Below are 16,787 nucleotides of genomic sequence, written 5' to 3'. Positions count from 1 at the left end.
AGTAGACATCCCTGCAAGGGTACCACAACCCCTTTTAATCTCAACGTCCACATTGCAAGTCAAAATTTTTTAACACCCCTTCATGAAAGTTCATTACAAATGTTTATTAAAATTTTACGATTTAATACTTTATAACTGTTTTATTAAATTAAAGTTAGAATGATTTTTTCCATCACTGGATACAAATACTTTAAACACAGATACACAACTTATTATATTGAGAAGTTTTTCAGGATAGGCAATAGTAATTCAGTTTAGCTTTATTGTCATTTGGCTACCACTTAAAATGTTCTGTTTCTTCTGGGTGGACAGCTATGCTACTAAAGCTGTGATTTAGAAGTAGACAATTCAACCAAGTTTCATTTCTTCGTCATCAGCACCTAAATGTTTCCAGAGATGATGCTCTGTGATTTAGAACACAAGTAGGGTTCGTGACGCACGTAGTGTTGTCCTTTATCTTCTTTTCCTTTATTTTTTCAGAATTCCACTGTTGCAGTTCAGCAGATCCAAAAACAATGAATGTGACAGAACAAATGAAATAAATAGCCACAGTTGTGTAGAATACTTTACTCCAGTTTTCTATTGTGGTCTGAAGAGTAAATTAATGTTAATAAATTACTTGCTTTTGCAAAAAAGTGGTCAAAACATGTTTTTAGCCGAAAAGAAAAGAATTTTTAAGAAGAAAAAAAACTGACTTTTATTGGTGAAAGGGAACATGTGTTGGCGATTGTTGTTCCGAGTTGTCGCCAATACGATCCATGTTCCCTACAGCCAATAAGAGCGGTTTTTATATTTTGCGATGCAGAGCAAAAATATCGACATTCAAACTTTTCGTTACGCCCACTTTATTTAGTCGACATCTACTCGATGACCTGTCTGCTTTACTAAACCGGCGTCCACGTCATGACCTGAATGTATTTGTACCGAACGAAATCGACGTCCACTCGCTAAACTGCCTGTACGAGTGCCGTACTAAGCAGGCATTCACGTGATGACTTGTGAGTATTTGCCCCGTACTAAGTCACCATCCTCGCGATGATCTATGTGTACGTGCGCCGTATTTAGCCAGCGTCCATGTGATGACTTGTGCGTACGAGAACCATACAAAGCCGGCGTTCATGCGATGACCTGTGCGTACGAGAACCATACAAAGCAGTCCTACACGCAATGACTCGTGAGTACGAGTGCCGTACTAAGACGGCATCCACGCGATGACTTGTGTGTACGAGTGGCGTACTAAGCTGGTATTATGCTATAACCTTTGTGTAGATGCGCTGTTTTTAGCTGGAGCCAGCGTGATATTATTTTCTAACCGGTCGAATTTACTCCAAACTTCCACTGGATAATATTCCAGTGACCTATATTGAAAGTATGCCACTTTTAGTGTAGCTTAAATGCGCATAGTGTGCTTTGTAAGTGTATTGTTTTGTAAGTTTATTGCTACAAAAATACTTGAAAAAGCATTTCCAAACTTAACTTATGGAGAGTTACTAATTATTTAGAGAGAAAATAACTAATTGCGAGAAAACATGACGAATATTAAACAGAAATTAACGGAAATCAGACGAGTTTCCTTTATATTTTATTTTATTTTTCAAATTTAGTTCATATTTAGTTTATAGCATGTAGAAAAAAGTAAAAATAAATCTAGTGCATTTTTTGTAATCATGAATAATAAATTTATGTAATTGTTTTTAGTTAATTTTTAATGCATAGTATAAAATTGACTGATGTTGACAATTTTTCGCATGAAAAAAGAGATAGTAAAGAACATTAGTAGAGCGTTAAAGAGCAGAAGATGGAGCCCGTTATCTTTTTTCTATTTTATTTTTTATATACGTTTAAATTAAAAGGCATTTTTAATAACTATATTTCGTATTTTAACGAAACAGATAGGTAGGTACTTTATTTATATTTCACTAGAGCTACACAAAGGGTTATCGGCGACTGCCTGGAAAACATCACAGAGATTGCTATCACATGCCACCACAATTTTGATGGCCTTTTTGCTTTGGTAGTCAGACGACCAGCGCGCGAAGTCGAGCACTTTACGGTAGAACAGTTTAACCAGGACCAATACCACGCACCTTCGGTTCTTACGGCAGACTGATCAAAGTCTCCCACTAGCTTACTGACAGCAGCCAGCGTTGCTTGACTTTGATGTTCAAAAGGGAACCGTGTCTTTACGATCAATCCACTGCAGGACTTAAACGCAACAGTTAAGGAAATAAATTTTAAAAAATATATTTGTTCCAAATATTTAAATTATGCAATTTGTTTCGCATTTTGTTTAATTGTGCAAGTTGTTTTTTGTTTTCATAATTATTGACCGAAACAATTTTAATAAAATCAATTTTTTTTATTCTTCTTTTAATCTACAATAGCTAACTTTCTATTATTTTCATTGATACTGCATGTATATCTAGTACAAAGTCCGACGGTCTTTGGTTTTTTAAAATAAACAATTTAAATTATTTCGGTTTTTCACAATAATTCATTTTGCGATTGCTTAATAATTACTTTTTTGATGCATCTTACACCCCTGTCATCCCCATATTTATTAACTTTTTTATTTAATCTGGGTTGAAGAGCAGACCTAATTTTGAGTTTACGAATATCAATGATCAACTTTATAGCCAACTGATATTGAACCCAAAACGAAAGACGAGGGAACTCTTGGATCAAGCATTGGGTCAGACTAGCTTTCACGGAGGACTTTTTGATGGAACTAACCCTCTTTTGCGTTAAATGAAGAGGAGAACAACGAAACCTTAACCCATGATCCTGCTACCACTGAGGATATTTCACGTTAGCCAGTGCCAGTCGAGAGCAGAATTCGTATCAGCCAGTCCCTGTTGGTATTCGAACCTGGGTCACTTCTTTGGGAGGCAAACTCTCCATCCCTGAGCTACAGCGGCTCTACCCCGTATTTTATTATTTTTCTTAGCATTGAAAATATAAGAGAAATTTAACTTACTCCACTATGTAGGAAATACGCTACCGCCATTGGCGCTATAACACCAGACAAGCTAGCGATTGTGTTTGCTATGCCATAAATAGTTCCTAAAGCGATTAAACAATATATTTGATAAAGTTTTTAAAAGTAATACTAACTTGAAACAAAACATGAAGTTTATAATCTAAAATAGTAGGAAAAGCAAACTAACATATAAGTTTAAATTTTTCTATTATAACATCCCATGCAAATTTCCTTTTTAAAATGCTTCATTTATCTTGAACTTACCAGAAAAGTTAGGCGTCATATCCACAGTGGTAATGTTATATCCTGAAAATACGCAACCATCAATTCCTAATCCAATGGACAGTAAGGCAACTATGAGTTCGGGACGACAACCAGATTGTGTTATAGCCAATAAACAAATAGCTGGTGCCGTCATACCTAAGAAAAATTAATTATAATATCCTAATTTGAACATTCTGAACTACAAAATGTTTTCTTTACAAATAGTTCCTAAATCAATCAATTCCTATTAATCAATAATGTTTAGTATATAAAAAAATTAACTATAATTAATACAGTAAAGTTAGTGCCAAAATAGTATTTTTTATACATTAAATCTCTTACTACAACTATTTGTTTCTATTGACTTGTGTATAGTCTCATTTAATTCAGTGATAAAAAAGGCAAAGGAAGCAAAGCCTCACTTGTTTTAATTGTAATGACAGGTCCGTAAACAAATAAAAAATTGTTTGGTTGCTTATTTGATTATTTTTGTATATTGCTTTTAGTACGTGAAACGTTTATAACTTTTAAACTATTAGTTTGATCATTACGGGATTCTCTTATTCAATTCATCGTGAAAAAATACACCAGAAACGTTAAATCAAAAATTGTGCGCGGAAGAAGTGAAACTTCATAATGTGGAAATGAAAATAGGAAGGGGTAGAAATTGATTTTTAGTGAAATCATATTGTTTCTTTAAGACAAACTTTATTAACATTGCTTACAATTCGCAATTGATCGCGTCTTTTAATTATCATTTTCGAGTGGAGAAATATCCAAATCTATAACATTTACAATGGGATTATGATAACTAAAGTAAGATACGAAATGTTTGAGTTCTATTTTTTGAATATTTCTTGCAAAAACTGCATCAATGGTAGTTCCCCCTTTGGTTGCTGGATCATTCCCACCATTTATCATTTCCAATCCAAATTTGTCTTTAAGGAAGGTTAATAATGTTTCAGCTTCAGGTAACGAGAAATTCACATTAAAATTTCCTGCAAGGATCACAGGCCGCTCGTTGCCATGGTAGCGTTAAACGTTTAACGCAACCTTGTTGGAAGTCGCATTAGGAGTTTCACTTCAATTATCTTCCCTCAAATCACCCCCTTTTCCGTCAAAAGAAGGGTAAGCGTACGGATTATATATGTACCAAAAAAAACTTAATTCTACCTAAGGGCTATGCACCCTTACTAATCACATTCAACCGTTTTGAGATTCCTTATACAATTATAAAAATGGATGTAAATGGATACAAGACAAAATCTGCAGATAGTATAATCATCGTATAACACCATGAAATAATTTGGTTACTAAATAATAAGGGTCAGGACAGCCTGGTTGGCAGAGCCCTATATTCCTGTTTGTGAGAACTGGCGTTCGAATCCAGCCTGCTGAATACTCCCTGTATAGTAAATAGTGACTGGTGCTCATTAAATCTGTCGGGTCACAAATTTCTACATCTTCTCATTACAAACCAATACCTCAGGGGATACTGAGTTGGAAATAAATCGTTCTCTAGTTCAGGTCAAATTATAATCTGTGGACGAATGAATGAATGTATAAATAGGTTTGCCCTATTAACGGGTGTGGCAAAAGACGAATTCTTGCCCATAGATGGCACCACTGGAAAAAAGAACAATCGCCCCCCTTCTGCCTTAATGATCGACAACAATAGCAGCAACAACTAAACAATAAAAAATATAAATTATAACATTCAGAGTGGAAAGTAAGTTAAGGCATCGGGGAACTTTCCCCTATTACAAAGGGTTAATTTAGAGCGATATTTTTTTTTTTTAATTTTGCTGCCTTACATGTAGAGTAGATAATGAGAGTAAAAGTGTTGCGAACTCTGTGCAGTACTAAGTTAAATAAAAAATTAAAATAAAATAAAATACTGAATTCTCACCTATAGTATTGAACAATTTTCGAATGAATGTGATGGAAAACTTGTTGGCCTTCCTAAGTTTATCAGCAGCCCATGATGCAATCCATGAAACAAACAATTGTAGAATGAAAGGAATTGCAGACAGGAACCCATTCTAAAGAATTGAATACGAATGTTCATAAACATACACCATAAATAACTTACGATCCAGTGATCGGAGTTTCACGTGTAGGAACTCAATCTTAATGATTCAAGAACCTAACCTCAAATATGCGAACTAATTTGTGTTAACTTTTATGTAAGTTAAAGAATCAGACTCAAAAACAAACTTTCTCTGATTAAATTCACATTTTTATCGATGAATTTGAATACTTGACTTTTGAACTGTGAACTTGAATTTGTAACTTGAAATGTAAACTTGAATTTGTAACTGTAAGAGGAAGGGTAGTCGTTTTCTGAAAAATAGGGTACCCATAATTTACCCAACAAGCACACAACTTTTGGGCTAGTGAAGGGACAATGCCGGCTCACCTAAAGTGCCATTACGGCGGGCTTTTCACTGCCGTATCGGTTCCGTTAATAAAGTGAAATCTGGGCCAGAATGAGGGCCAGTGCATGGCATTTCAGGCAAACTTCTGGCAATCGTTGAAGGACCGGGACTATTTTGTTGCCTCTGGATTGCTTTGCCATTTTTGCCTGTTAAATACCGGGGAAAATTTTTTTTTTCACAGAATAAAGAGAAAATTGCCGTAAGGGCTTTTATTGAACCTTTATGATGTCTTTTTTGCCTTTTTATCAAAAGCTGAATACGTTCACTGGCATACGTCGTTGCCTCGCTTGCCGTTAAGGCACCTTAACTGTAGGCTGATTAGAAAACGTCTATGCCGTTTTCGCCTATATCGCACCTTTATTTCAGGTGTTTAGGCGAACTTCTTTGCCTTATTTACCAATGCACCACCCTTAACTCACCTCAAACTCGGTTCAATAGAAAGTTTTAATGGCGTCCTTGCCGGTATCACACCTTTATTTAAGGTGTCTCGGCATTTTTTTTATTTTTTATTATTAGAACTTAGCTTTTAATTTCAAAGGCTTCTTGCTGCATTTTGTTACAATTCTTATTTAGGGAACATAAATTGTCACGAGTGTTTGTTCTACTCGACTGATATCAGTGATAGTAATTTATTGATTCTTAGCTTTTTATATTGTAATATAACAACAACTGTCATTACATGCATACTGTTTTATGACAATATAAAAAACAAAATGGTGTAAAACAATTATTTAATTTATAACCAAATGTCCAATGAATCTTCGTACAATAAAATAGACTTTTTTTAATTTCATTTTAAACAATTATAAGCGCTATCATTTAAAGTAGAAGCATATAAAAAAAATCTTTTTGAATTGAGTATTTAAATTTTTTAAGCATTTTGAGATAGAGGAAATTAAGTACAAATTTTTATTCTAAAATAAAACACAATGCAACTCAATAAATAAGTTATTTAAGTTTTTAAAATAATGCTTATATATTTAAAACCTACATCTAGCTTTTATTGATAGAAACTTACACACAAAAGTTTATTTATCCTATAATTTTGTGTATATTCATCAAGTCATTAATTTTATTAAATATTAGATAAACAGTATATATCATAAATAGTTTTTTCAAAAAAAAAATATTTTGTACTAGTAAATAATACACCATTTTAGTAATTTTAAATATATAAAAGCAGGAATTTTAACAACAATAAAGCTTAAAATAAACCATGAAGGAGTTTTATTTCCTTGTAACAAATCAATACATCTGTATACACTATTTACATATGGACAAATATATTTTCTTTATCCCATTCCAGAAGCTTTATTTCAATGAGCCTTTTTCCTGCAAAAAATAAAGCAATTTATTTTACTATAGATATATTAAATGTTCACAGAAAAAAAAATATCATTGATTTAAATCAACTGATTTATTAAAAGCCATGGATTAAGACAAGCTGATTATTTTTACAAAAAATTATTAATTTAATTATAAAAATATGATATTGAATTTAGTTAATAAATATGCATTCTTTAGGTTGCATTTAAAAAAAACAACTAAGATCTGATTTCAGAGATAATGATAGTATTTCACTAAGAAATAATAAAAGAGATATGTATGTAAATTATTATAGTCATACATCCCTTTAATGATTATACTTAAGAAAAGTATTGATTTAAAGAAATAGATTTGAAAAAAATCAATTACTTAAATAAACTTATCATTTAACTATTATAATTATAAATACTTTTTATACTATGTAACTAATAAAAACATTATTTATAGTATGTTTAATTCAAGTCTTCTTTTTTTTCCATTAATAAGGTTATTTACTAAGAAATGGTGAAAGGGATATGCAAGCAAATTATTATTTTTTAAAATAGATCAACTGCCAAACATATTAAAATTATTCACATTTCATTTTTTAATTATTTAAATGCAGTTCATATATATGTAGCTCATAGATATCAAGACTTATTCTACCCAAAGTAATTTAAAAAAGTTTTTTCAGCAATGCAATCTGATCTAAACTAATTTAATCTGCTTTAGATATCTAATTGAAAAATAGTATCACAAACTTTAACATTCATTAGCAAATTGAGAATGAAAAACATAATTATAATTCTATTTATTCAATTAGTTTTGTAATAATTAAATAATTTTAACCATCTTAGTTAGAAATGTTAACTATTGTAGCTATAATAATATTTTAAAGTAATGTTAAGTGTTATGAAAACAATTCATTCAATGTTTTGAATGGTAAACGTAGAAAAAAAAATTTTTTTTAAATGATTTTCTTAAACCCAACAATTTATTAACAATATTCATGTTATATTTAATTTTATTTAATGCGACATTATATTAATAACCAAATTGCTGGTACATTATACATTTATCAGTTAACTGTAAAAAAAAATTAACAAAAAAGTATAATTTGCTCTAAATATAAATTTTTTAATTCCAGAAACAAAGCTTGAATAATTTTTTTAATTCTATTAATGAGCGATTCGTAACAGTTTGAGATTGATAATTAGGAAATGTTAATAGTACTTCTGTAACCAGTATCAATTATTTAATATTATTTCATACCAATATTTATTTAAAATCTGCAATTAAATTCGTGACATCCTTAATAAATTACTTTTAAGTGGAGTTTCAATTATTTTGAAAGGAAGGCAAAGTAAATATATGTGTCTTGGCATTTATATATATATATATATATGTATATATATATATTACATCAGAAATACAAATCTTTTGATTATTCAAACTGATAGTTTTAGGAACTGCATTAGTATTTGTAGAATATGTGATAACAAAAACAACAAAATCGAACACAGACATTGTCAGAAATCAGAGCAAAAAGCTAAAAAAACATGAGAATAAAGTTTTTTTTTCTTTATCAGGAATTCAGAAATTTCAGGACTATGAACTCGGATATTATTTAACTTATTAAATAAACTATTATGCTAAAATAAATGGAGAGAAAATTTATACTTTATTATTAAACTATTAGTATAAAAACTTACTTTTATTATATCTTTCCTTATCAATTTTGTATCTTTTTTATCAAATAATTATAATGCACCATATAAGAAAACACTTTTTAATTATCATTCATATAAAATATATATGATATATTGCCTTAAATATATAAAAATTTATATTATGTTAATGGATTAAAAAATAATTATGTTCCATGAAATTTAATTACATACTAATATCATAAATTATACACATCTAAATAATAACATTAATTAAACAATATTGAAATATAGCATTTCTATATTACGGGCAAGCAAGGTAGAAAATCATTCTTTATGGTATCACTAAAATCAAATTTAAATGCTGAATGTTTATTTTGCTTGCTAAATAAAGCTGCATACTTAAATATTTAGTTCTTTCCTTTTTTATTAGATATTTTGTTAATATATTTAAAGAAAAGAGTGGATATTTTTAGTTGTTTATTGAAAATATTAATTAATAGTTAAAGGAATAGTTAAATGCTATGAAAGACCTTGAATTGGCTCGGTTAATTTCAATTGGCTTAAAATAATGTTCCACAAATTGTTTTAAAAAAACACAAAACCCCCAGTTTAAACAAAAAAAACTGGTTTCTTTTCAACCATATGGTAACCTAAGGTAAAATATAAATTTATTTCTTACCATCCTTTTTGTTGATTTTTAAATTTTGAGTTTTATCTTCATTGTTGATCTTCCATCCTGACTCCCTATGAAAGAAAAAAAAAACTATAATTAGAATATGATAGTTGTAAAATTAGTTAAAACAAAAACAACAAAATCGAAACATTAAAAAAAAAAACTGTTTCTAAAATCATGTATGAAGATTAATGTAAATATTTTTATTTCAGTTATGGAATATGACAATAAGTTCATTGTTTATCATTTATCTTGTTTATACTCTAAGCATGTGGTGTGTTAGAGGAACTAAATGTGAATTGATAAATTCAATAAAACTTAGCACGAGCTTGTAGGGGAATACTTTTAGCCTTAGCCTTTCAGCCCAAATTTAATGTGGACAAAGTTTTTAATTTTTTTCATGTATTTTTTTAAGTAAAAAATATTTGCTAAAATAATTGCTTTAATACGAATATTATATGCTGGTGAAACTTATGGAAAAATGAAATGTTATATAATATTATCATTTCAAATAAAATAACGAAAAATATTTCGTTATTCATTCATAACTTTACGTAGTTATTTTAACAGTAAAAATAATTTCTTTTAAAATTTTGTTTTCTAACTAATTAAAAAAATAGAATGATAAAAAAATGTTATAACAGGCATGAAAACAGAGAAAACAAATACTAAAATATCGTAATGATATAAAATTGTCAGCACATCTTTTCACCTAATTTATACATTTATAAAGTGCATTTTTCATTTATTACGAAACCTTATTAAGAAATTATTAAATAAGAATATTGCAAAAATATAAATATAAAAGCTTATATGAGTAATAAAAACACTTGTTATTAATAAAGACTGTGTTAGAGAAATACATAAAGTGAACTTAATTTTGATAAGCACAATAATTATTAATTAAAAAAATCAAAATTCTTTTGCAAATCAAAAATATGTGATTTAATTGAAAAAAATATTAATATTTAATGTTTCACTATGTTCTTACCTTATTTAGCTGTTGATGGCTGTTGATCGCTGGATTAGCATTTCTTGGATCTTTCGCCCTGTCTTTCCATAAAAGAAAAGGAATAAATTAGAGTATGATCGTCATAAAAACAGTTAAAAATCAACAAAATCAAAACTGTTTCTAACTAATTATATTTTATAATTTTTGTTAAAAACAATTTTTTGATTTAAATGAAATTAATTTTGATTTAAAGGAAAGAGAAGGATCATATATTAAAATTACGGCGAATATTTATATTTTTGGTAACTGACGATAAGTTGAATGTTTACCAAATTTTACCTTACCAAATTTTCTCTTAAAATTTTTTTGATTCTAATTTAGAAAAAGAACTAGTCTTTTAGCCAATTAGAATTAAAATAAATAGATAAATTAGAATTAAAATAAATAGACAAATTCTAAATAAAGCTTTTGTTAGTTAGGGCTCCCTCTCAATTTTAAAAATATAATTTCCTGAATTTTTGAGGAATAGTTTCCAACAATTTTTAGATTATATATTTCCACTACACAGTTATCATCATAAATTTTAATTAAACAATTAATAAAAATTCTTTTTTGTAGAAAATGTATACACTTTCTTAAACACAAAATTGTCAAAGGTGAAGGCTGAACAGGTATATTTTAGAATTAACAACCATTTAAAAACTCAAAATAGTAAATTAAGAAGATAAATTACATGAGATAAATTATAGATTTTGCACAATAACTGGAAAAAAAGAATTAGTAATCGTCTTTATAGCATTGAGGACCAACAATATTTAATACAAAAAGCTTTATTTCATGAAAAAAATTATTATACAGAAAATATTATTATACTTATGAATAAATTTTAAAAATAATAACCATGAAATAATATTCTAATTTCTATTCAAAAAAATTGAACGTAATTTTTAAATTAAATTTGCTTTATAAAAAATTCAGTTTTACAACATAATAATTTTATAACGAATTAATTCATTTTAAAACAAATTTAATCGTAAAATTAAACTTAATATAAAGATTTGAAATGTTCTTATACCTCTACAGCAATTCATTAAATGCAAAAGAAGTATAAAAACAACAAAATAAAAATTAGAAATACTGTCCTTCTATTTAATATGTCATTTTGTTATTTATTTATTTAGAACAAAGAATATATTATATTGAGTATCAAAACAAATATTTAAATTGTTTAAAAATATATTCTGAAAATACTCAAAAAAACTTTAAAAGTGGAAGTGTTTAGTGGAACAATTTTTACATGTTTACCAACGTTATTATTATTTTTTTTAATTTAAAAAAGTCAAAGCAGAAAAATATCAAAATTAAAGTATAATTTAAATATAAAGTAACTAATTAGAGATGAGAAAATTTAAACTCTTACTATTTATTTATTTATTTTATGGTGGTTCAAAAAAATATTTCTTCTTATATCTAATCAAAATTATTATTTGAAACAATAAGTGACACCCGCGGTTTAGATAATTCAAATAATGTTTTTTAACAATCCTTCAGAGAAAAAATATGGCTACCGAAATGAAGTAAATTATTAAATTAATCAATGCTTCCGAAAAATGAAAGAAGCATTTTTAATTAAAGCATAAGAAATCATAAATTTTTCTTTTATTAGATAGAGTTAATTGAACTTTTATTTATTAAAAAAATCGTCTAATTCATTTTAAAACTAAACTAGCAGCTTAAACTAAACAACAGGAAAGCATAAGATAAAATAGCCAACTGAAGTATTATAGTTATAAAACATAATTTCTAAAAACTTAGCAAATAAAATCAAAGCGAATTAAACTAATTTTAAAAAGCTATTTAATAAATAAGTTAAAAATTTTTTTAAATTACATGAACTAAAGAGAAAAAACTTGTTACTTACTTGTTACTTAGTGCCACCATTTCTATTTTTCGAAGAAAGAAGAAAACTAGGGGCTACGTTTATCTCCTTCTTTTTACACCCTTTTCGCCAAATGAATCTTTTAGCTTGTTCTATACATAGAAGTAATCAACGACCTCCTACTGAGCAGCTTTTCCGTACTTGAAAGGAATGTTTCTTAGAATTGGGGGTAGGGGACAAAATGTGCTTCCCCACATTCTTTTTAGTTCAAGGACTTCAAACATACTTATCTGGTGATTTCAAACCGTAATGAATATCTATTTTGAATTCTTAAAGACAATTTCTGGTCCTCATAATAAAAAATTAATCTGCACTAAAATATTTTATTAACTATTAGCAATAAGCAAGCTTACTAAATTAAAAAATTATTGAAGTCAAAATTCATTTGAGTACTTTTCGTAAGAAAAATTTTTAATACATATAAACTGGGAAATAATGCTTACATATATATTTTGATTTGCGAAGTAGTAAATTAGAATATCGTTTCTTTATAATGAACAGTAAAGATTCCATAATTAAGGACGTTTAAGTAAATAAACCATTTTTTAGGTTTCATCAGCTTTTTAACAATTTTAGTACATAAAAACACGTTCTACTTTTATGAATTATTTTTTATAAATAATTAAATAACTTTAATTGGGCAAATTTATTTACATTAGCAAACTGGTTTAGTAAAATATAATATTAGCACTACAAAATTATAAATTTTTAAAAAAATATATATATATTTTCGTCTAAAAGTCTTTATAAATCACTCCCCGAGTTAAGAATTTTTTTGTTTTTGTTTATGAATGAATGCATGACGACTGGTTTTTTTTATATCATTCAATTACATTACTAAAAAATAATTATATTTTTGGTTGAAAGCTAATGATCAGAAAGATTTAAAATCCTAAATAACCAACTGCAACAAATTCATTACCTTGGATACTTAAAGCAAAAATTTGAGGTTACTTTATTTTTCTACTAAATACTTACTTCTTTTAACTATCTTTATAAGGATAATGATGTTCTTTTAACTTTCTTACAGACGATATTCATACGATGAAATTTTATTTAGCTATGCATATTTATACTTTCTATGGCATTAAAATTCAGGATTTTTAAATTCTTTAACATAAAAATCGTAACTTTAACTTTAAAACTTTATTTTATTTACGTTTAAGCAACAACATTGATTTTAGAAATCCATTATTAGTTTTCAAACAGTTTTATTTAGTTTATATTTTAAATTTATACTTTGAAACACACTTATATACACGCAGTTTATATTTCAAAACATGCATCGAAATTTTTTGAAGTAACATCAGTTTTTATTTTGCTATTATTTGCATAGCTATAACACATGAAAAACGTTATTTTTTATTTTATCATTTGAAACTTTAAATATTTCATTAAATGCATAGTTAAAAATTACCTGTCTATTTTTTGTTTAAAAATCATTTCATCTATACAAAAATAAAAAATAGCAGGCTTTACCCTTTTCTTACTCCGCTCACTCCCGTAATTGCTTATCGTTCATTCATCATTGATTTTTTTTCTTTATATATACTTCCTTAAGCTGCAATATTTTTCACTTTTCGCAAAACACATAACATTTTATTTTCAAAATATACAAGTATTGCAGCTTTATGTAAGAACATTTTGCTAAGCATAATGAAATAGAGGATTTAATAAATTTGAAAAATAATTATCTGTACTTGAAAGAAAAAAAAACTTAAGGAATTTAGATTGTGTAACTCAACTGGAAAAAAAAAGAGAAGTAATATTACTCGTTAACAAGACTTATTGAAGTTTAAACAGGGAACGGTTTTAGCGTTATTTATTAAGTTTATTGTTTTTAAAAATGTCAATATAATTATTAAGAGTGATATTAGGCAACAAACAAATCTCTCTCTCTCTCTCTGGCTGTCTTTCGCTACTTTTTATTGACAACAACTTGAGCGCATGTTTATAAAATAAATTTTTTATGACAATGGATAAATAGTCAATGGTCAATATTTAAAGCAAAAAAACTTAAAGAAAGATATAACGAATGAGTATTTAAATTTTCAATTGCTTTCAAACATATTGGAATTTCAAAACAAAATTCTTGTTAAGTTTACACATAAACCCGCCCTTTCAGCAAATTAAATTTTAACCAAGTTACCTTTCAGCCAACTACGCGAAGAAAAAGTTTTTCTTAAATTACCGCATTCTATGATAATAACATTTTTTCAAAACAAAACCATAGCTCTGTTAATAAAACCAAGTATTTAAACCATTTATTTGGTAATTTTTTTGTTAAAATGATAGCAGTTAACCGGATACTCTAGCTTTCAAAATTATAGCTCTTTTAACCTCACATTTAGTAAAAAATATAAAACTGAATAGTAAATTTTTCTGAACAAATGGTTTTTATACAGTGCTCTAAACTATGATGGTAAAATTATAAAATTTTACCACGTTTTTCGCATTTCAACTCATATTATAAAATCTAAATTTTTTATTACTTTACCGAAAACATTACTAAACCACTTCGTTAAAAAATACTGAGCTTTTTGGTTTTTCCCTATAGCCGGAAATAAAGTAAGTTTTACAATATTTTGGTAGTTTTGATTAAAATTTCTTTTCTAGCAAACATATCAACCAATCGCAGTATTTTTTTATTAACAATTAGTGATTTTTAAGTTAACAATCGAAATCGAAATTTTCTCTACAACTCATCATAAGAACAATCACGTGAAAAGAAAAAGAAGAAAAAAGGTGCGTAAAAGGCAATAATAAAATTGCAATTAATTTTCGAACATATTTGAATACCGGTATTAATTTCAAGATCAAAATTAGCCTTTACAGAGCGCAAAATTTCTAATTAGTATTTGCATTTCTGTGTTCTACAAAGCAGCCAGTACAGTATTTTTTTACACCAGATTTTGCAGATAACAATTTCCAAACTAATTATAGAATAGTCATTTTCATTTTCATCGCACTCTCTGTTCATTTTTCTGTAATCCTTTGTAATTTTATTTTATAACTGTTGTTGAACAGCCAACCCGAATTTGATCTCATGGTTACCAATGTTCAACTTTATATCCTTGTAATTTTGAATCTAAACCAAGAAATAAGAGAACTCCTGTACAAAAGTATCGGGAACGAATTGCCTTCGTGGAGAACTTTTTCATGGTGAGATAAACCACGAAAACCTCCCGTGATTAGCAAGACGAAGATGGGACTCTAATAATCCACGATGCGTCTATCACTTGGAATATTTTATGTCAGCCGGGTACGAAATTCGTATCAACCAGCAATTCTTAAGATTCAAATCCTCAAAACTCATTAGTTGGCTAGCGTTCCTTCCCCTGAGCCTCCACCGCTTATCCTTCGTAATTTGAAACTTCTAAATCTTATACTTTTTGTACAGCAAAGCAAAATGTAAAGTTAAAATAAACACCCAAAAATAGCGGAGGGGACTTCGCTCCTTAGGACTTTTTTATTCAGAGGGAAACGTATTATAGTAAATATTTCTTTCAGGATTCGGCTCAATAATTTAGTAGTTTTCCTGCCACTGTTTATGAATTTTTTCATATAAAAATTAAATAAAAATACAATATATTGATAATTTTTTGCAGAATATTTTTCTAATTAAAAAGATTAAATCCAGTTTAGAAGTATCTGAGTTAACTCCTCAAAGTAAATATACTAAAAAATAGACATTTAAGTGCATGATTTATAAAAGATCCAACATTTTACGCATTTGTGTCTAGTTGAATAGTACTAATTTTTGAAGTTGCGAAATAAGAAGACTTAACAATTTTATTACCATTAATTTTCTTCCTTTTTTTAATAATTTATTAACAGTGTCTAACTTGTGCTTGAAAAAAAATATTAAACATTTCTTTAATTAGTAAAACAAATTCTAACAAGAAATTTTAAAATAATCCTACTTAAAAGTTATTACTATAATGGGGAAAAAAATACTATGATGCTTCTTCAGAGTTTCATAACAGTTAAACTTCTGTTTGCGCATTTGTTTAAGAAATATAATGTGCTTACGTTGTAAAAAAATCAAGATATTCAAGAAATATCGCAGTGATGCATGAACACGAAGCTTATTACAAATTTATCAGATAAATTACTCAAATTTTTGAGGGTTCAAAGAATCTAATTTCTTGTTTTTTAATGTTCTTTTTTTACCTGCACAAAAATATATATGTGTTTATATTTGAAGCATTTAAAGAAACTTGATTAATTTGTATCATGGCGTACTATAAACGTACTATATTATCTCAATAGTTGTGAAAGACTCAAATAGTCGTTCACCATGATTTAAATAATTTACAAACTTTCGACTGCTTAGATAAAGAGATGGAAGATAAAGAAAAGAACGAAAAATGATGTTGTGTAGTCTGAACATTTTAGCCAATTTAATAAATGAAATACGGTTAGAAGTTTCCACCTTAACTCATAAAAATTAGGACATTAAAAAATTAAAATGTATGAATTACAAAAGATCTAACTTTTATTGCATTTGTGTCCAGATGAGAGAAAAATTTGATTTTACTAATTTATGAAATAAGAAGATTTAAC

At 27.7% G+C, this 16,787-nt stretch overlaps 1 protein-coding gene and 1 long non-coding RNA gene across 6 annotated transcripts in view; both read right to left on the bottom strand.

The window, feature by feature from the left end:
- Positions 1-127: 127 nt before the first annotated feature.
- Positions 128-16,787, bottom strand: part of LOC147810662 (putative inorganic phosphate cotransporter) — a 43,804-nt gene continuing 27,144 nt past the window's right edge. For all 5 annotated transcript variants that reach the window (XM_087160649.1, XM_087160653.1, XM_087160648.1 and 2 more), the window contains 4 exons: positions 5,154-5,286; positions 3,245-3,400; positions 2,978-3,063; positions 128-589 (listed from right to left, as the gene is read on the bottom strand). In XM_087160649.1, coding sequence (XP_087016775.1) covers positions 374-589; positions 2,978-3,063; positions 3,245-3,400; positions 5,154-5,286 — 591 coding nt within the window. In that variant the 3' untranslated portion in view covers positions 128-373. The remainder of the gene's footprint in view (positions 590-2,977; positions 3,064-3,244; positions 3,401-5,153; positions 5,287-16,787) is intronic.
- Positions 6,893-12,454, bottom strand: LOC147810664 (uncharacterized). The gene is made up of 4 exons (XR_015432941.1): positions 12,204-12,454; positions 10,322-10,383; positions 9,337-9,401; positions 6,893-7,014 (listed from the first exon to the last, which is right to left on the bottom strand). It is a non-coding gene; the product is annotated as an uncharacterized LOC147810664 (long non-coding RNA).

Source organism: Parasteatoda tepidariorum, chromosome 4 (genome assembly GCF_982258835.1).
Source record: "Parasteatoda tepidariorum strain Cologne lab strain chromosome 4, Ptep-v5.0, whole genome shotgun sequence".
Lineage (NCBI taxonomy): Eukaryota > Metazoa > Arthropoda > Arachnida > Araneae > Theridiidae > Parasteatoda > Parasteatoda tepidariorum.
The sequence above is the reverse complement of the archived record's forward strand: the minus strand, read 5'-3'. Positions and strand labels throughout refer to the sequence as shown.